Below are 22141 nucleotides of genomic sequence, written 5' to 3' on the forward strand. Positions count from 1 at the left end.
ATCCTACCACCATTTTTGCATGGATAACTCTCATCAATTTCATTGGAATTCTTGCATCAGTAACTTATATACAGAAGTGCAACCTAAGGATATAAATGCTAAGCATAAGTTCATTGGCAGGACATGTTTCTTTGAGGAAAATGTCTGTTATAAATGTATTTTTAGGTATTTATTCCATCTTTATAATCAGTTTTCGATTTCTTAAAATATAGTTGAGAGACCCAGTAGATAAAAAGAAAAACAAAGAAACATTCAGCTTTGTTTTAGCAATATAAAAAAGGAGCTTCTGGAAAATTACAAGTATGAAATAATAGCCTGGGAAAGAATGGATTGTCCAGGTGTCTAATCTTCTTAATAAAAATGATCTACTCTTCCCAGTCCACCTGCCTCTCACAAATAAACAACTTTAAGCATCTGGCTGTGCTTGCATAATTGTTCAGAGCAATCCTGGTTAAAATTTACTTTCTAGGTGTGCCTGTGCTCATGTATAAAAAGAATTATACATCTCTATATAACATGGTGAACCTTAGGGTTCAGAGGTCTGTTAAACACTCAGCTGCATGTTACTCTAACTGCAAGATCACTAAACACTTAGCTGTAGCAGAAGCAAAGTCAGTTATTGCTGTAACCATTGTACTGTTACCTGACGCAGATTCCTGGTTACTTTCACATCATGCCAGGCATTGTCATTAAATTTCCCATTCACAGGTTCCACCAGTGCTTCAAAGGCCCCTGAGCCCAGATTAATTACTAAGGAGACAGCTCCATTTTTCAGGGCAAGGTTGACATAATCAGCTGATTTCCCAGTGTGAAGCATTAGTCCATTCCTCTGTAGAGTTTTAAAGGACAGAGTTATTTCATCACTGCTGCTTTGAATAGGATTCTGTGAGAGGTCATAGCAGAAATACTCTGATCCTTTGAATGTTGCAATGTATTCTTCTTTTCCTAAATAAACAAGAAAAGAGAAAATCTTTGTAATTAGTTGATTCTTGCACATATAAGAATGAAAACACAATAATCACATAAATTAAACATTTTTTCCTAATGTAAGAATCGTAAGGATTCTTGTATTCAGTAAGGTTATTCCTTACTGAAATAAAAATTAACAATTACTTAATTCTGTTTTGTTGAGGACCCCTGGTTGAAGAAAACTGGTATATAGGTTTTAAAATAAATTAAGAATTCTTCAGCAAAGCCTGCAGCCCAATTTATTTTACATTTGGTAAAACTGCAATATTACTGTTATTACTATATGTTGTCATTATTGCTATACATATTTATGTATTGTAAAGACATTTTGAAGCACTGTGCATCTTCAAATTAAGGAATAAATAATTCAAATACAAACAAATTATAGACTTAAACATTTGGATAAAATGAGAGATCTCAAATGGTTATTAAAAACAAGTAATAGGTGGAAGAAAGGATAACAAAGAATGTATGGTACAACATACAGAACATCCTTGCATGGCTTGGCACATCACTTATCTGAAAGTCCATCTGAAAATAAAATATCTCTAGATAAGAGTTCTCTGTCCCATATATATATATATATATATATATATATATATATATATATATATACACACATACAGAAAGGGTACAGAAAAGGGTGTGGCTAGCTGATAAGAGCATAATGAGCTGGAAATAGCTATTCTAGTCTCCCACTTAATTTTTTTAACTCTTTGTCAGCAAAAACAAATCTGAATATATATATCAGCTATGCAAGTAAAAATATGACTCTTGGGTATGTTCATATTAAAATCAATAAATAGTTGAACACCAAGAGAATAAAATTATACAAAAGTTAAAAATGTTAAAACTTTTATTTACTAAACCTAGCTTTCGTCAAGAGCTCTTGACATCATCAGGGTGTAAACGGCAGTCAAGAGCTCTTGACAAAAGCTAGGTTTAGTAAATAAAAGTTTTAACATTTTTAACTTTTGTATAATTTTATTCTCTTGGTGTTCAACTATTTATTGATTTTAATATATATATATATATATATATATATATATATATATATATATATATATATATATATATATATAAAGCTTAAGAGAAGTTGGGGAAATCCTCATGGCTCTCTGAGGATGAAATGATTAAATACATCATCATAGTGACTCTACTTTAGATTTATCAGACCCTAGATCCCAGAGATATAGATAGCAGCTTGTCAGAGTGGATGGTACCATGCCATCTATCAGCATTGTAATTGTTAGGTGCAAACAATGAGATCCACACATGATTTCAATTAGTTATTGCTCATGCCTATACCACAGGAATCTTCTCAGACTGGCTGAGCCAGACTAATTAAGGTTCAACAGGATTCAAAGTGGGATGGACCTTGCCTTCTTATACCTATGTAGAGATTCCAGAATAATTTCTCACTTGACTCCTCTTCCTAGTTTGGAAGTCTGTCCTCCAACAGTAATAATCATTGTGGAGTCATCCATGTTTTGGATCAAGCTCTAGCACTGGCTAACAGTGGATGTGATAGGAGTATCTAATGCGCTTTTTAGCTGAACTATTGCCAAAATATCTTCTATTTGACTCCCTTGGGTGAGTTGGCAAGCAGAGCTCTCTCTCTCTCTTTTGTGTGTGTGTGTGTGTGCGTGTGTGTGTGTGCTTGTGTGTGTGTGTAGGCAAGGAGTTTATATTTTTATAGAGGAAAGTTGATATGTCCATTGCAGAATAGAAATTAGAAAATTGCTCTTGTTTATAAAATATTGTTCTACTATTCATTGTCCATTTACTGAAAGACTATCATTAATGTTGAGATATGAATATATCTATTTCTTTTAACATTGATTTTCTTCATGTATATTTTTTTCTAGTAATCTATTACAAGAAAAAAGCAACAATTAGGACTGCATTAATTCTAAGCTGCAAAATATTGAAGCCAAATCCTGACTGAGATTTTTTTTTCATTATTTAGTAAAAGAGGATAAAATGAGATGAACTGAATCAGCAGACAAAACAAGGGCTAATATGACTACTTTGACAAGAGATGAAATACATTTATGACAGATAAAGTGGTTAATATTAATTCTGATAGTTACATAATTTGAGCTTCAAAAATAACTATGACTCTAAAAATTAGAAAACGTGAGCAATAGATACTATTATACTCATACCATGCTTGTGTATTTTTCATAGATATCTGACAACTCAATGTGGGAAAAATGTAAGACTGAACAGATAGGGCTTCAAAAGTTTTGAACAGAGTTTTTTGATTAATGTCATCATTTGGATTTTAATTTTGAATAATAATGTCTTTGAGAAGACATTTTACAGTTTATTTAGACACATTGAATGCACTTGCTCATTTTGATCCTGTAGGGATTAGACTGATTTTTTTTTTCACTGGTAATAAACTCAAATTATGTTCTATGGTCATTCTACCTATAAATCAAAATATGAGATTACATTCTCTCATTTAGCAATAAAGAGATTACCTTCTCTCATTTAGCAATAAAGAATTTTTCTATACCAATGTTAATTGGACTTATAATGGATTTCCAAAATTTTCAGCTATTGTTCATTTTAAGTTAGCACAAAACTCTCTCATATAATGAAGGATTTGTTTTGCAGTAACATATCACATTATTGGGGAATGCAGCTGACGTCTGTCACAGGCTCTTGAAATCCATCTTAAAATTAATAGAAGATTGCAGAAATGATGATGTGTGAGTATTAAAAACAGACTTCCTATATTGGGAGTTTGTTTTATAAAAAATAGGAGAAAATGGAGGAATATCTCCTCAAAACATGGTCCCATCTTTATTATGAATAGGGGACTATTTCTGCTTTTTATTCTTTGCTAATACTTTTATAAAATTATTTTAACATGCTGTTAGCATCCAGTGTGTCATTCCTAAAAGGACAAGGAGTGACATGATAGCAGTGTTCTAATATATCAGGGGCTGCCACAAAGAAGAGGGGTCAACCTATTTTCCAAAGCACCTGAAGGCAGGACAAGAAGCAGTGGAAGGAAACTAATCAAGGGAGATCTAACTTAGAAATAAGGAAAAATCTCCTCACAGTTACAACAATTAATCAGTGGAATGATTTGCCTCCAGAAATTATGGGTGCTCCATCACTGAAGTTTTTTTAAGAAGAGATTGGGCAGCCATTTGTATGAAATGGTATAACTCTGTTATTCTGAATTCTTATTCCTTAGGTTTATATTGCTTCTTCTGGATCAGTATCTCAGTGGATTATGCACTCATAGAATATGTCTTTGGTAATAGATTTCCATTTCCTTAAAGTATTAAAATAAGGTTTTATGTGTTGCAATGCCACAGTGTATTATTAAAAAAACCTTCCATCTTGTTCATTAATAGTCAGCTCATGGAATACAACAAAGTCATCCTTCCTTTCACCTAATCTATTATCTTTCTGTACTACTATTAAACTTGGCTTTTGCAAAGTGCACCTTAAACCAACGACTGACTAACTTTTATTATTCTTAATATTTTCTTCTGTACATGAAGAAAGCATGTGCATGATGCATGTTTTGCATATTTTTTGCATGTGGAAATACAGACCTCTGGGTAGCTGATGCATCTATCTTATCATTGAATTTAGTTCTAAAATATATACTGTATATCTCAAGGTGAATGAAGCTGTAATGTGAAATACAATAGCAGTAGCAATAGATGCTGTTCTATGAATCAAATAGGCCAACTACTTTTATTTATGACAAGCCTAGTAAATGAGAAGCACAACTGCTGTGAGATGAAATAATTAAAAAATTATTTATGGTGTAATGACCATTCATTCTACTCTCTATTTTTTAATGATCACTATAGAGATATTTGTTAGACATCAGAGAAAACTAGGAAAAACTTCCAAACTATTGCAGTTGTCTCCTTTTGGGGCTGGTGATACCAGTGGAATTTTAAAAGCATGTTATATATAGTCTATTGCTAAGTTTAATTAAATGCTACCTAACATTAATGAAATGTAATGTAACATTAACATTCCCTTCTATAGGAAGAGATCCCTGTTTTTCCCCCCCCCCCCTAAACAAGAAGGTTGCTGCTGTTCCTTGTTTTTATTTTCTAAGCTAAGAAAGCTCAATATGGAGATTTGGAGGTCAGAAGCATTCCTGAAAATAAAGATGATGTCAGAGGTTGGTGTTTTGCTTCATAATATGCCTCTCTCTCTCTCTCTCTCTCTCTCTCTCTCTCTCTCTCTCTCTCTCTCTCTCTCTCTCTCTCTCTCTCTCTCTCTCTCAGATGAAAAGTTTAAATGGGGCAGAGTTACTTGTTGAAATGGGCAACCATAAAAATTGAATAAAGCAAGCAACCAAGCATACTGGATAACAAGGTAGAAATCTGTGAGCATATTGGCATCCCCATCAGACCAAGTTCTATAGAACTAAAAAGAAAGAAGAGATATTCTAGTAATCTCACAGCACTGTATTTAATATAGCCATTTCAAGTCACATCATGAGTTTAGACAGTTGTTAAATGAGCAATTGTGAGACAGCTGGCAAATGACGTTATATTTGCTATTTCAGTCATAAAGCAGCTTGAATCATATATGTTCCTTTCAATGAACTAGATTTTATTGCTTTTTGTTGCCTGGAAGAAATCTTTCCCTGACTTCAGTTACAAAACTGTGGTGATGTGTTTGTGCATCTGCAGGAGTCCCTTGACAGCTTCCCACCAACCAATTCTGGAAAATATTTTTAGGGAGGATAATGACAGGAGAATATAGTACATGAGTTCAGGACACAAAATAACAAGCCAGGAAGTATTTGGTTAGTTTTATTTATAATCATTTTATATTGTACTGTTATTGTCTATTGTAAAGTGTTCTGAATCTTGTTAGATTAAGTGACAGTAAGCAGGGCAATCAAAGAATCACCAAGACCACCAACAAAAACACTGACAGGGCAAGCCCCTACAATATAAAATGAGAGAAAAACCCACTCCCTACCAGCACTAATGAAATTATCTTTTTGGATAATGAAACATCTGCAAGAAAACAACCAAACTCAGAAAGCACCAAGGACCCCTCATTTCAACTGTGAGCTATAAATATTCTCCTCTATCAGTAAGTGACATATGAACTGTAATCAATCAATCAATCAATCAATAATTCAATCAAATACAAATCAATTCAAAACTGAACTGCATTAGGTCCTATGGTCTCAAGTTCTTGGAACCTTTTCTGAAAAAAAAATATATTTTCTACATTAAATTAGTTATTATTTTCGTATTGTTAGCATGAGAATGCAAAAAAAAAAAAAAAACCAAACCCTCTAGGACAGTGGTTCTCCACCTGTGGGTCGGGACCCCATTTGGGGTCGAAAGACCATTTCACGGGGGTCGCCAAACAACGCAGTCTGCCATTTTTTTCCCCTTTTCCTTAGCTGTGCTACTCCCTTTTATTCTATTGGCTTTTGAAAGCCAATAGAATAGACTCTCTTGAATAGAGTCTAATTCTATTGGCTTTCAAAAGCCAGTAAGAATTGTCCAGGCTGTCTCTGCCCTGCTGAGCCCGCCAAAAGTCCCATTCTGCAAACGGTGCTGCAAGTTGTCTGCAGCGAAAGCGAGCTGTCTGGAAGTTTCCACCCCTCCCTGCTGAGCAACTACTAAAAATGTAAGTAAAAGAGGACCAGGGGTGGGAGGTGGGAGACCGGCGGGCGCAGGGAGGGTTGCTGGTGCGCGTGGGGCCCGGCGGGTGCCTTACCTCTCTTGGGCTGGGCCAGCTGGTCGCCCAGCCAGTGGTCAGCCTGCGCTATCTCTGCCACTTGCCAGCTACACCTCGGCTGGCGCAGGGGGCAGCACCACGCATGTGCGGTGCTCCCAGGCAGGGAAAGTCCTCAACTTACGACCGGTTGGGGTCACAGCATTAAAAAGGTTGAGAACCACTGCTCTAGGACCAAGGTCTACAATTATTTACTTATGCCACCACAGATGTTCAATGACCTTTCCGCTGTTGAAAACCTGTGTACAACCTGATCCATGATTTTCTTTCTCAGACCTACTTTAATTTCCCAACAAACAAGAGAACATATTTTTAATCAATGGTACTTAAATTTCTTGCAAGAAATAAAACCTAGTTTTTCAATGTAATGAAAAGCTCAGAATCACTTTTCATAGTGAGATGGGAGCATATAAATTTCAGAAATAAAATAAAGATAATAATTCATGTTTTTATACTGTCACCAAATCTCATCTAAAGAAAATGTAAATGTTCATATCGATGTCCTTTTTATATAAAGAAGTTGGGACTGTTTTCCTTTCATGATTTTAACAAGTTGCAGGAATGCACAAGGAAATGGTGAGAAAAATAAGGTTCTACATTTAGGCAAGAAAAACCTAAGTGTACAGAGGTAGTATAGGTGGTACCTGCTTAATAGTAGTAACTGTGAAAGGGATCTCAGAGTCCTAGTGGACCCAGTTGTAAAGTGTCTTATTACAAAGCTCTCTCACACATGCACAAAAAATATTTTTCCATTTCCCTCCTTGACAGAGGAAGCCATTTTAGAGTCCAAATTAAGGACATTACTTATTTGTATTCATGTTTTTTTAACCAAAAGTTGTTTCTGTGGACTGAGTTTATACATTGGAATGATTGGGCAGGATTCCTTTCAAAATTCTCAAATCAGTCTGCATACTGTTCTTTTTTTAAAATTAGTTCTACAAAAGTTATGAGCAAGATACTGAATATCTGGTAGCTTATCAGAGTTCAATAAACAGGGCTGGTTGCTAGGCAAAAATGGTGGCTCACAATACATTATAGATTCCATATATATTAATGCATATCGGAAACATTGTTCGTTCATTAATTTATTTTCCATTGCTTTTTCTAGATCTACTATGGAAAATATCCCCCAAGTTGTCTTTGGCCCCCTAGTTAGTTGGGGAATTTCAAGAAATTTAAATGGACTTTGTAAAACATAGCCTAGTCCTGGAGTCCCTTCATGCCCTAATATCTGTAACAAACTTTGCTTAATACCAAAATGAATATATGCATATGCTGATGTCATAGAAATGATATGGCTATGTGCTTGCATAATGAGTTCTGATACATGTATCTAAATCAAGGCATTTGCATCATGACATCATCACCAAATTGTCATTTGTCCCTTGTCATCCCCACAGACACACATAATTCCATTTTAATATTTTACAATAGACAAAATTCTGTCTCCTTTGCAATATGAAGTGACCTACAAGAAGGCACTTTGTCAAAGTCTTCTGACACCTGGAATCAGCTCTGAAATTAGATTTTTTCAGTGGTAGGTGAGAATCTGTTAGCCTTATCAGATAGATCAGACTGATACTCATTCAGTCATTTCCATTAATTAAATATGCATTAGGTATGTATTATAAAAATAACAATAAACCGATGAGGTGGCATCTATATATCAAAATATGGCAGAGATATAAAGACTTGACTAGTTGAAGGTGCTTAGAAATCAGAAGTTACCAATTGGTTAATGAATTTGGGCATATCTCCTGGAGGATATATCCATTACACCAAAGTAAGGCCTGCAGTTTACTTATCCTGTAATAAAAGGATGGTATTTGGTTCATATCCACTTTTTCAGATTTCCTCCCCCCAGCAGATAAATCCTTTGAACCAAGTCCCATGAAAAGGATTGTGTTTCTGCATTCTATCATACCATGATGTTATCATCTGATGTTGGATACACCTCTAATGTGTGTAACTCTAACTGAAATGTTTTTTTTTGTTTTTTTTTACTAACTGATGTTTAAGAATAGCATCTGGAACATTAGAGTGTATTATACAGTGTGTGAAGCTTGCTATCTAAGCTTTCTTTGCCTTTAAGCTATAGCCACACAGAGTAGAGATAAATATATTTTACATTGGTAACTTGAGCAGAAGAGAGATACTCCCTAGAGGATTCCTGCAGTATTACCAGATAGTGCAGGGGTGTCAAACTCGCAATGTCACGTGACATGTTGTGACATATTGCAACTTTTTTGCCATGGGCCAGCAATTTGACACCCCTGAGATAGTGACTTCATTAGGAAAAACTTTAAAAATAATTTTAAAAAATGCATTTGATATCTGTCTAGATTGATATGAATCCCATTATCCTGCACCAATGTGGCTAATGGTTAATAACTAAAATTCTTGAGACGTAGGAAAATTTCTTAGAAGTTTCTAAATCCTAAATAAATTAAATGTTCTCAATACAGCATATAAACCACCTATTTTAGATTCCTAGTTCATAAACCTGTGAAACTAAGATTTTTTCACTTTGCCTCATGTTTAATTGTCCTACTATACTCTACACACATTCCTACTGATCAACATTCAGAGAGCTAAAGTAGACTGGATGTGAAGAACTCCTTCCCAGAATTTGAGACTCCCTCAAGCTACCTATCATCAGAGGTAGGCTGGTAAGGTTCCACATCATTCACCAGATCAGTCAAAATGATCCTATAAGATCCAGTAATTAACTATCTGTGTTGACCAAGGGAAAGCAAATTGCCAGAGAACAACATATTGAAACAAAATTTAGACATTGATTAAAAACAAAAGCCTATCATCAATAAGAAACACTCCCCTTTCTAGTTAGAGCAACCAAAAGTGATTAACTAGACCCAATATATTGACACAATGGCAGCAAACAAAGCTGATAAGATTGGTATATTGATTTTAACCACAATCATTCCCTTCCTTTCCTCATTTTAGCTCCTACATTGAGTCTATGTGAATCCTGTCTTCTTCTTATAAGGAAAAAGTAGGGGTGGCATTATAAGATAATCCAGAAATGATTTATAGTATATATTAGTCCATGCTATTATTTTTAAAATGTTTATTTTGCATTCCATTATTTCTACAACTAGCTGGATTACATTGCCCTGAATGTTTTAACCCCTTGAGAGACAAAGTAGAATGAAACTGAATTCCGGTAGGCCATAAAGCAATTATTGTATTTGTTTTGATAGATTATACCAAAACAGATCTTGTAGGTTGTGAATTATGTTTCATGGCTCATTCTTGCATAGGAACTCACCCTATTATGATTTATTTGACAACCATAGAGTTAAACAAATCATGCCTTAGTATGACAATGATTTGTCCAAGATCATCTATCAGTGCTGAGATCTGAACTATGATTCCCCAGGCTATGCATTGTACACTGTATGCTACACATTGGTTACATATGAAACTTTAAACTATGGCACTTTGTTTAATATATATTTGATTAAATCAGTGAGATAAGTGGAAGAATCTTAAAAAAAACATGATAAAACAAAATATAAGGAATGTTGAACAAAACATACACCCATAGGGAAGGAACAAGGAATATACAGATAAATAAATAAAAGCCTGTGTTGCTTTGAAATGTTAGCCCCAGACTTCAAAAGTAAAAATATTCTGTCTGAAGTGATTTCTTTTTACAGATGAAATAATCTAGAAATTTATGCAATCAATTACCAGTTTCAGAGGTAGAGAAGCTTTATTCTTTCTCAACATTTTCCTTGAGTTTAATATTCCAAAGTAATAACCCATTTAAATAACCAATTAATCTTTATTTATTATCAAACTATATTTGAAGTTTTCTAAATATAAATAGTAAAACACTATTTGAAAGTTCTCCTTGCTGCGTTTTATTCCTTAAACCACCTGTGATTATGTGTCAATAGTTCTTCCTAGCTAGTTCATTACAATGAGTGTTTTGAAAATGACATCAATTATTCAGATAAGTGCTGGCCTTCACATCTCTGGATGCATTCGAGTAGAAGTTTAACAACCATCAGTTGGGAATGGTTTATAACAATAATAAAGTTGGAAGGGAATTTGGAGGTCATCAAGTCCAACCCCCTGCTCAGGCAGGTAACCCTATACCATTTCAGACAAATGGCTGTCCAGTCTCTTGTTAAAAACTTCCAGTGTTGGAGCATTCACCGTCTCTGGAGACAGGTTGTTCCACTGGTTAATTGTTCTAACTATCAGGAAGTTGCTCCTTGGTTCTAGCTTGCTTCTCTCCTTGATCAATTTCCATCCGTTGCTTCTTGTCATGCATTCAGGCACTTTGGAAAATAGCTTGATTCCCTCTTCTTTGTGGCAGCCCCTGGGATATTGGAACACTGCTATGATGTCATCCCTCGTCCTTCTCTTCATTAAACTAGACATACCCAATTCCAGCAACGTTCCTTATATGTTTTAGCCTCCAGTCCCCTAATATCTTTGTTGCTCTTCTCTGTACTATTTCTAGAGTCTCAACATCTTTTTTATATTGTGGTGACCAAAACTGGATGCAGTATTCCAAGTGTGGCCTTACCAAAGTGGTATTAATACTTCATGTGATCTTGATTCTATCCCTCTGTTAATTGCAGCCTAACACTGTTTTGGCTTTTTTGGCAGCTGCAGCACACTGCTGGCTCATATTTAAGTGATTGTCCACTAGGACTCCGAGATCCCTCTCACAGTTACTACTATTGAGCTAGGTACCCCCTATACTATACCTGTACATTTGGTTTTTCTTGCCTAAATGTAGAACCTTACTTTTTTCACCGTTGAATTTCATTTTGTTAGATGGCGCCCAGTGTTCAAGTCTGTCCAGATCCTCCTGTATCTTAAGCCTGTCTTCTGGAGAGTTGGCTATTCCTGCCAGTTTGGTGTCGTCTGCAAATTTGATGAGTTCTCCATCTATCCCCTCGTCCAAATCATTGATGAAGATGTTGAAGAGCACTGGACCTAGAACAGAGCCCTGGGGCACCGCACTAGACACTTCCCTCCATGTAAATGCAGTTCCATTGAGGACCACATACTGAGTACGGCCGGTCAGCCAGCTACAAATCCACCTCGTGGTGATGCTGTCTAACCCCCATTTTTCTATCTTATCAAGTAGTAGGTTTTGATCTACTTTATCAAATACCTTACTGAAGTCCAAGTAAATTATGTCCACAGCATTCCTCTGATCCACTAATTTTGTCAGTTGGTCAAAGAATGCAATAAGATTTGTCTGGCATGATCTGTTTTAACAAACCCATGTTGGCTTTTAGTAATGACTTTGTTTGCCTCTAGGTGTTTGCTGATTCGTTGTTTGATTATCTTTTCCAGAATCTTCCCAGGTATTGAGGTCAGACTGATAGGTCTGTAATTTCCTGGATCCACCTTTTTTCCTTTTTTGAAGATGGGAACTACATCAGCTCTTTTCCAGTCCTCTGGTAGTTCCGAGGTGTTCCAGGATCTTTGAAAAATATAGTTCACTGGTTCTGAGATCACATCTGCCAGTTCCATCTGGTCCTGGTGATTTGAACTCAAGGAAGGACTTACTGGAGAAAAGCCTAATGCTGGGAAAGATTGAGGGCAATAGAAGAACGGGATGACAGAGAATAAGGTGGTTGGATGGAGTCACTGAAGCAGTAGGCATGAGCTTAAATGGACTCCAGAAGATGGTAGAGAACAGGAAGACCTGGAGGAACGTTGTCCATGGGGTTGCGATGGGTCGGACACGACTTTGTAACTAACAACAATAACAAGGCTGGACAGGTGCTCGCTTAACATTTTCTTGCCTATCCTGTTTTTTATGGCACTATTTTTGACAGGTTGGTCTGTTTTTTCCCTTTGTGTAAAGACAGATGCAAAAAACCAGTTAAATAGTTCTGCTTTCTCTCTGTTGTTTAATCCAGTGTTTTACACTGAGTAGGAGTTGAATTTGGTGGCCTAAATTACCCTTCCAATTCTGTTCAGATATTATGGCTGAATTGGAATTATAGAGTAACATGAGTAGAAGGTGGCTTCATTCACATATAAAATCATAAACATTGATTTATGAAGCACAATACAGTTCATAAACTTGCAATAATTCAAACTGTAAATGTACTTACAATTTAGAATTAGAATTAGAATACTTTATTTGGCCAAGTGTGATTAGACGCATAAAAAATTGTCTCCAGTGCAGAAGCTCTCAGTGTATATGCAAAGCAACAGAATAATAATGTTATAATAATACAAATAACAGGGGGTAGTAGAGAAGATAAGGACAATAATAATACTACAGTCATACAACATGGGTAAATATACTTAGGCGTAAGACAATATTGTGAGGATTAGGTGTTCAGCAGAGTGACATGAAAGAAAAAAACTGTCCCCAGGTCTAGTTGTTTTGGCATTCAATGCCCTATAGCAGCATCCCAAGGGGAGGAATTGAAACAGTTTATATCCAGGATGGGAGGGATCTCTAGATATTTTCTCAGACCTTCTTTTGACCCCCACAATTTTCTATGGAAGGCAGGCTGGTTGTAAATGTTTTTTTCTGCAGTTCTAACTATCTGTTGGAATCCGTACTTGTTCTCTTTAATTGCTGTACCAAACTAGATTGTTATAAATACAGATGACACTCAATAATTCCTCTGTAGAACTGTATCAATAGCTTCTTGGGCAGTCTGAACTTTCTAAGTTGATACAAGAAGAACATTCATTTTGTGCCTTTTTAATGATGGTTCTAATGTTAGGTATCCATTTCAATCCTGGGTGATTAAAGAAACTTTAAGGATTCTACTACTGATACTGTGCTGTTGAATATAATAAGAAGTGGTAGAGTAGGTGGGCTCCTCCTAAAATCTACTCTCATCTCTACAGTTCTAAGCATGTTCAACTCCAGATTGTTCTGATTGCACCACAAGGGCTAGTTCTACTTCCTGTCTATATGCAGACTCATCACCATTTTAAATGAGACCAATAACTGTTGTATCATCTGTAAACTTCAGTACTTTAACAAAGGGAATCTTAGAAACTGTGTAGTGAGCGAAGAACAATGGAGAGAGTACACAGCCCCAAGGGGCATCCCATGCTAACTGTCTGGGTACTAAATGTGATTTTCTCTAGCTTCACTTGTTGCTTCCTGCCTGTAAAAAAGCTAATAATTCACCTACAAATTTGGACAGGTATAGTTAGCTGAATCAGTTTAGAGTGAAGAATTTCTGGAATGATAGTATTGAATGCCAAGCTGAAGTCTACAAAAAGGACCTGTGCATAGGTCCCTGAAAATTTAAGATGTTGCAAGATGTAGTGTAGTGCCATATTGACAGCATTATCTATTTACTTGGCAGGCAAACTGCAAGGGATCTAGCAATGGATCCATGATGATTTTCAGCTGGGTCAGCATTAACCTCTCAAAGGTTTTCATAACTGCAGATATCAGAGCATTTTGTCTGAAGTCATTCAACTCCTTGATGGAGGGTTTCTTGGGAACTGGAATGATAAGTAGAGTATTTGAAGCAAAAAGGGACATAACACATCTCCAGTGATTTATTTAAAATACAGGTAAGTTCAGGACAAATTTTGAAGCAAGAAGGAGTTACTTCATCTGACCCTGGTGCTTTTCCAATCTTTTGTCTATGAAATAGACCTTACACATCTTTTTGAAAGACTACTAGAGGCAGGAGGCCCAGAAAGATGGAGATAGTTTAGGAGAATTGAGTACTGTTGGTATATCTGAAGTGGGAAAGGTAGGAATAGTTGACAGTGATCTCCTCTCAAACCTATAGTAGAACACATTTACATCATCTGCCAGTTGGTAATTTTCATCAGTAAGAGAGGGAGATCTGCTATAGCCAATGATATATGATATTTAGAATGATTTATGAACCAGACAATAACTTCCATATCCGATATATAAAATATAATGGTGAAACTGGAGTTTCCCTTTGATTAATATTGTTTTAATAACATCCAGATGGAAGAACCATGATAGAGCAATCAATTGCATGATTTATTGCCCTTCTCTAAAACAAACCTTACTTGAGAAGGAATTATTTATTCATTTGGTTGGAGAGAGAGAGATTGCAGTCATAGCAAATTCTTTGTTCTTTGTTCACATGAACAGGAGATAAAAATGTATATCTGAGCAAATCAAATACTGGATTACAAATATGTTTTGCTCTTCTAAATTGGTGAGATTTTAAGAAAATTGTGTATGTAGTAAAGAAGGGTATTCACACAGAGTGGTGCAGAGCATGTGATATGTACTAACCAATAAACTTTTATGCATTCAGATCAGTTTATACTGGAAACCTTTATCAACCCTAGGACTGGAAAAAAATAGTACAGCTAGAAAAAGGACTTAAACAGTTTTTAGCACTCTTAAATGTAATCACTGTTGAGTGGTAGTTTGTAGCCAATGTTAGCTGAACATAAAAGTTAAGAGATCAATCATAGTTAGTATTTGGATAGGAGACACACACTGGGTAATATTATCCACTGTTTTTTCATCTAAATGTTCTTAACAAAGGATCTTGTGTGGCCATTTCATGTGGCTTACATATAGCATTTAGTAACACAGAGAAAATGTAGCTAAGGTTACCAAGTTTAATCATAAAATGCAGCAATTCTGACTGATATTAAGGATACAGTACTGGTTAGTTTTGGCATACTTTGCCTTGAGTGTAACCAAAGTCCAGTTTTATCCCATGCAGGTAAACATTGTTCTATGCAATGATTTTTTTTCAAATTTAGAGTTCTCTTTGTAAGCCAACCTCTATTGTCTGCATCCAACTAAAAGGTAAATGGGGTGTATATTTTTACATCCACTTGTGGTACAGACAAAAACTGGTATTAAATACAGTTATATTTCTTTTTCCCATTTTTACATTCATGTTGTTTTTGTTTAGTATTTATTCCTAATTTTTTTTTGTGATTCATTATGTGCCATCAAGACATTTTCAATTCCTACTGACTACCTAGATAGGCTCCTTCTTAACAATCTATCCATAACCTGTACTTTCAGATCTCCCAATAATGCACACATTGGCATTGTAACTGAGTCCATCCATCTTGCTGCTCGTGATCCTTTTCCACTCTTTCCTTCCATCTTATCTAGCATTAGAGCCTTCTCTAGAGAGTCCGGGTATTCTCATGTGTACAAAGTAGTATAATTTGAGCCTGATGATTTGTGCCTCAAGCAAGAGCTCTGGACTCATTTGTTTAATGATCCATTGGTGTGGTTGCTTGGCCGTCCATGGTATTATACAAGTCTTCTCCAATACCATTGTTAGATTGCCTAGTTTGGAAACTACTTTGTGTATATTGTTGTTTGTAGAGGCTGAAAATAAGAAAGCATTCTCTATATTCCATATTCCTTATAATTATAAATTCCTATATTCATTATAATTATATTTATAAATAGGATAGATCCCATAATAGATGAACATTTGCCTGTGGAACAAGCCTGTTTCCAACAAAACTGTAGCTGTGTAGACCAGGTGTTAAGCTTAAACAGCTATATTGAAGCAGGATTCCAATGAGGCCTCAAAACCACAGCTATGTTCGCAATCAATCTAACTGTGGTGTACAACAGTTTTATTTTCAATAAAAAGGTGCTGCATAAAAGCAGTATTCCAACAATAGAGGCATTTCTTTGAGGAAGCAATCCATTCCATATAAGTATGCATAGATCACATGCATTTGGAGTACCTGCAGGAGACAATGATTCCTCACTCCATATTAGATCAAATGGAAATAATTGTTCTAAATTTTTATCTCAACTATGCTGCTAATGCAAGATCCCAGATGAACTCTGAATATGATATTCCTTGGCCATCTTCCTCAACACATTCTTGAAAAAAAACATTTTAAAACACTTTTTCTCTCTCCCACCCCAGCAATAAAAACAAATCCCAAAAAACTAGAAGTGGGAAGTCAGGAAGTAGTTAGGTTTAATTTGATTTGCTTACAAATATACGTCAGGGCTTCAATGCCCAATTCTCAGGGATCCACACAGACTAATTCTGCCTCTAAGATAGAAAAATATAAATTTCACAGTTGTTGCTTATTTGTTCCTGTTCCTTTCAGGGAAGAGGTGTTACAACTTTACCATGATAATAAAACTGTTGAACACTGGGGAAGGTTCAAAATATTGGACCTTGTGCTCAGAGAGTTGTGGTAATTGAAAGTAGGAATAGAAATCAAAGACTATGTTTCATCCTGTCATATCTATTGCCAGCCTAGGTTGTCATAACTAAACAGACAATTTTGATCTTCTCCTTCCTTTTGCTCTCAGTCCATTTGGCAGATTCCAATGGGTTGCATTACTGATCTTCCAGCAGTACAAGCTTATGTACTCTGGCTACTCCTGCTTCCCACCTCCTGTCCTACCTTTCTGAGTTCTTGTTTTCACTGTTCCTCAAACCCCTGACTTCTCCAGGAAATATATGAGTAGCTAGATTTGACTATGGCTACACACAAACTTGCAAGAATATTCAGAAAATATCATTCACTCCTGACAAAGAGGATCTTGACCTTGTCCACCTTGAAATGGTTTAGAAAACCTGTTTAAATATAAAATTATATAATTTGGAATATTTTCCTGGGCAAACCCCTCCCCCCCATTTTAACCCAATCTATATACTACTGAAACTCCTGTGGGATTAAAAGTTACAAATTAAAAAAAAAAACCACCACAGTTTATGACATAAAAATTGTCATGAAACGGATTATGACACTACAAAATATTTCCTGTGCTGGTGTTTGACTGTGTTTAACATGGGCTATTTTCAAGGTAGACACATATATGAATGTATCTTAAGTATTCCAATGAGTCAGTATATTAGATGCTTTACCATGGTCGAAGTCATTGAAGAATCAGGTAAGGAAATATCTCTGAAAAAATGGCACAACTTGTCACCGATTGTCTAGTATCAGCTAAAATTAGAGAAAATTCATTGAAGTTGATATACTGGCAATATTTAATGCCTAGGAGTTTGAAGTTAATAAAACCAGGAAAAACAGTAAATGTTGCTGAGAATATAACAGAACTGGAATATATTTACATATATACTGGTTTTCTGTGAAAATTCAAAATTTGGGAGAAAAGTTTTCACCAATATTAGTGTCAGCTATTTGAGTTAAGCCAGGTCAGGAAATAGACTCCACAAGAAATATTGGCTTTCTGTATAGAATACAATAACAGAATCTTGAAAGGTTGAAGGTATTTTCATTTTGGTTCTTATATCAAAGAGATAGCAAATATTCAATTTCTCTTACACCAAAGAGACACCAAATATTCTCCTCTTCCTTTAGTAGGTTTAATTCTTGTTTTGCTTAGTATGATTACCTTATTCCTTTAAAGTTAGTGTGATGGATGTGTACAATAGAGAAAATAATTAAAATATTATACCTAGCTTAGCATTTGAAGAAGATAATGAAAAATTGCTGCACAAAAATTGGCATTTTTTCATTAGTGTCTGTTGGACAACTTGTAACTTGTATATGGAAGACAGGGAAATAATATTTCCATTTCACAATGGTGGCAAATATCTTTAAAGAAGAGGCTGATGAAAAAGAAAGAAAGTCTTTGGAAGTTAAAGATTTTCCAACAGTTTGGTATAGCATTATTAAGCATGAACATGGAAGCAATAATTGATATATTCTTTTTAATGTATTTAGGATATGGTTAGGCAGATATTTATTAGTTTAAAAAGAGTTACTGAACATTGTATTACTCTGTATTATTAGTAAATGTAACATATTTGGAAGTTCTACTGTATAAACAAATTAGCTCAACGTAGCATGTATTTAAATTTAATCTTATTTTTTAATGACAAAATAGCCTTTGAAATCACAAAGGAAGCTCTGCCATTAACATACTTGCAGGTGATGTCACAATACACGTACAAAAGTTGAAAAGTTTGAATTGTGATATGTTTTATAATTTGTCCCCTATAGATATCTATGCATGATAGGAACATATATAAAAAAATAATATCTGGAAGCTTCAGAAATCCAAATGGGACAGCCCAATAAAACATCTTACATACAATAAATTCAACACAATAGATACAACTTTAAGAAATAAAAGTATGTGAAAAAATGTACAGAAATATATTTCTTGAAAGTCCTAGGATTTTTTTAAAAAAATGCTTATGCCTACAAGCTGATAATATAGATAAGAGATGTGCTACTCTTGGGAAACTTTTTTATTGATTGGTGGCCAGAACAATGAAAGTGTTTTCCCTGCATTTCAAGTCCCAACATGTCTGTCAATAGTATGAAAGGATTTCTGAGAATAATCTTAGATAATGACAAGATACAGAAACATTTCTCATAACACAGGAGTGGAGGTGAAGAAGTCACTGCATGATTTGTGATTTCTTGTAGAGCTGAGATTGATAGGAAATGTTTCAACTAACCCTCCCATAGATTCTGAAAGTTCTTTATATATGCATCTCAGAAGAAAGTAATGCAAACCACTTTCAAATTGCTGACTCAAAGGAGCCTTTATTTTTAAAATAGTTTGAATGACATGGGTAGTTAGTTAACCAGAATTATTTAGTTTAACCCCAGTTAAAATTGGGTTTATTTGGAGCTAATGCCAATCTATTCAAGGTTAATTGTCTAGAATTGTTAGCTAGAAACCAATTACTCATTGCCCAGGAAAGCATTGGGATACTTAAGGGTCTTTGGGATTCCTTCACTAATTGCATTGGTCTTCCTGTTAGCTTCTCTTTCTCTATTCCTTAATCTCTGTCAGGCATGCATGTATATATGTAAGTATATGTATGTGTACCTCTCTGTGTTTAAACTTTCACTTTGTCCATAAAAACAGCAGTCAGTATTGGTAGCTTTGATTTCAAGGGCTTAAAGACTACCACAGAGGTGACCAAAATGCAGACACCATGGAAGGTGCATGGTATTCTGTTTCTCTTATTGTCTAAGAGAAATGTGGTATACTTCAGTCTTTCCCTACAGCAAAAAATAATAGCAATCTGCTCTAGCTCACATCTCAAATAAAGTACTTCTAATAGCTAATAGCTTCCCCTTTTCTTTGCTCTCTGCCTCAGAGCTCCATAGTAATTACTCATCAGTTGTTTAGACATATAGCCCTAGAGGCTTTGACTTGCAACATTAAGGAAATGCCTACTACAATGACTGCAGTAGCAAAACCAGTTTGCATTCATAAATAGTATGACCAAAAATAAAACAACAACCCCCCCCATATATTACAAAATCAAAAAATGTTTAGCAACTGCTACACTTTCTCTTTTGTTTTTCTAGTATTCTCTCTTCCTCTTACATTTAAAAGAAAAGATTACATAGCTTAGTAAAGATTAAAGTTTAAAATAATAATTACTATTCTATTAACTGAATACATTTCTTAATTTCTAGGATTGGTCTATTTCTTTAAATGCTATGTTAGGTCATATTGCAGTTTCATTTTGGTTTCATATGTTATTCAAACTCAACCATTTTTAAACCATGATTTATGCATTATCATATTATGAAAAATTGACCATTGTGAATTTTTCAGTTAAACAACTGAATTCTGCCTTTATCTGAGCATTATTTTCTATTTTACTTTTTGCCATCAAGTTACAAGAAATGTCTCACCTTTTCATTTATCTGTGTTAGCTTAAAGGCAAGTATTAGCAAAGGGGAAAAAAAAAACAGTGTTTGAATCTCTCCAAAAGAAAATCAACCTTTGCTAACACTCCAAAGATTGTTTCAGTTTAAAAAATGTTTTTTTGGTGTAATGGAACGCCAGCTGTCTTTCAGTGACCAGATTAGAAAAAGTTTTCCAAGTAAAGGGAACTATGGCAAAATATCCCATAGTTTTTAAAATTAGTGATTCTTATGCATGCCTTATTTCTACAATAGAATAGAATAGAATAGAATAGAATAGAATAGAATAGAATAGAATAGAATAGAATAGAATAGGAAGGGACCTTGGAGGTCTTCTAGTCCAGCCTCCTGCAGGAGAACCTATACCATTTCAGACAAGTGACTGTCTAGTTTCTTCTTAAAATTCTCCAGTGATGGAGTGCCCATGATTTCTGGAGGCAAGCTGTTCCATTGGTTAATTGTCCTCACTGTTAGGAAGTTTCTCCTTAATTCCAGGTAGCTTCTCTCTTTGATCAGTTTCCAACCATTGTTTCTTGTCATGCCCTCTGGTGCTTTGGAGAATAATTTGATCCCGTCTTCTTTGTGGCAGCCTCTCAAATACTGGAATACTGCTATCCTGTCACCCCCATTTCTTCTTTTTTTTTGCATTAACCAAACCCAAGTCCTGCAACCATTCTTTATATGTTTTAGTCTCCAGGCCTTTGATCATTTTAGTTGCTATTCTCTGAATTTTTTCCAAGGTCTCAACATCTTTTTTGTAGTATGGTGGCCAAAATTGGTTGCAGTATTCCATTTGTGGTCTTACTAGGGTTTTATAAAGCAGTACTAATACTTCGCCTGATCTTGATTCTATGCCTCTGTTTATATAACCCAGGATTGTATTAGCTTTTTTGGCTGTTGCTACACACTGCTGGCTCATATTCAAGTGATCATCCACTAGGACTCCCAGATTACTGCTTTTGAGCCAGGTCTCGCCTAATCTGTACTTATACCTTTGATTTTTCCTGCCTAAATATACAACTTTGTTTTTCTCATATATCATGGTATTCAGCAAAACAACCTAGAACTCAATTTTCATGCAAAACAGTGCATAATTTATTCTTGTTCACTTTATCATATGCATTTTCTAAATCAAATTACCTACAGTAAACTTTCCCATAAATATACATAGTTCAAGAGCAAAAGACTGCTTTGCAAATTTAAAACTGTCCATGCTGCACTACACTTCCCATTTTCTTTTTGTTTGTTTGTATTTATGATAGCTCTCTGATGTTCACTCAAATATCACAGTCAGTTGTTGAATTTAAAAGATACTTAAACCTCTCTGAACTTGTGCAGAAAAAGGAAACTAATATGCATTGCCAGTTAATAAGAAATTTGCCAAAAGCCATTTCAATTGTTTTCCAAGACCACATCTTTCTGCAGGTGTTTTGCCTTGCCTTTGAATATATTTCCTTACTTTATCTCTTCAAAACTGGTGATCAGCTTCATAAAGTTCCTTCAAAATGAGGTGGGTGGTAAATAAACAAACAAACAAATAAATAAATACCACTAATTTGTTCTGCCCACCAAACTGTGCCCCCAGTTTGGCTCAATATTTGCATAACTATAACATCATACTGATGCCAACAAAACTGACTGACTGCAGACAAGAGGAATAGTCAGTGGTGGGATTCAGCCAGTTTGCATCACTTCGGGAGAACCGGTAGCTAATTTTTTGTTGCCCAGGCCCAGAATGGACTTCCAGAAGCATCATCCACATAAAGAACCGGTTTTTCACATATTTGAATCCCAC

General features: G+C 35.3%; 1 protein-coding gene across 4 annotated transcripts in view; it reads right to left on the reverse strand.

The window, feature by feature from the left end:
• Positions 1-22141, reverse strand: part of LOC120306009 (neurexin-1) — a 622144-nt gene that overhangs the window by 422805 nt on the left and 177198 nt on the right. For all 4 annotated transcript variants that reach the window (XM_039338545.1, XM_039338547.1, XM_039338546.1 and 1 more), the window contains one exon: positions 644-945. In XM_039338545.1, the coding sequence (XP_039194479.1) occupies positions 644-945 (302 nt within the window). The remainder of the gene's footprint in view (positions 1-643; positions 946-22141) is intronic.

Source organism: Crotalus tigris, unplaced genomic scaffold, assembly GCF_016545835.1.
Source record: "Crotalus tigris isolate CLP2741 ecotype Arizona unplaced genomic scaffold, ASM1654583v1 scf7180000017703.754461, whole genome shotgun sequence".
In the NCBI taxonomy this organism is placed as follows: Eukaryota; Metazoa; Chordata; class Lepidosauria; order Squamata; family Viperidae; genus Crotalus; species Crotalus tigris.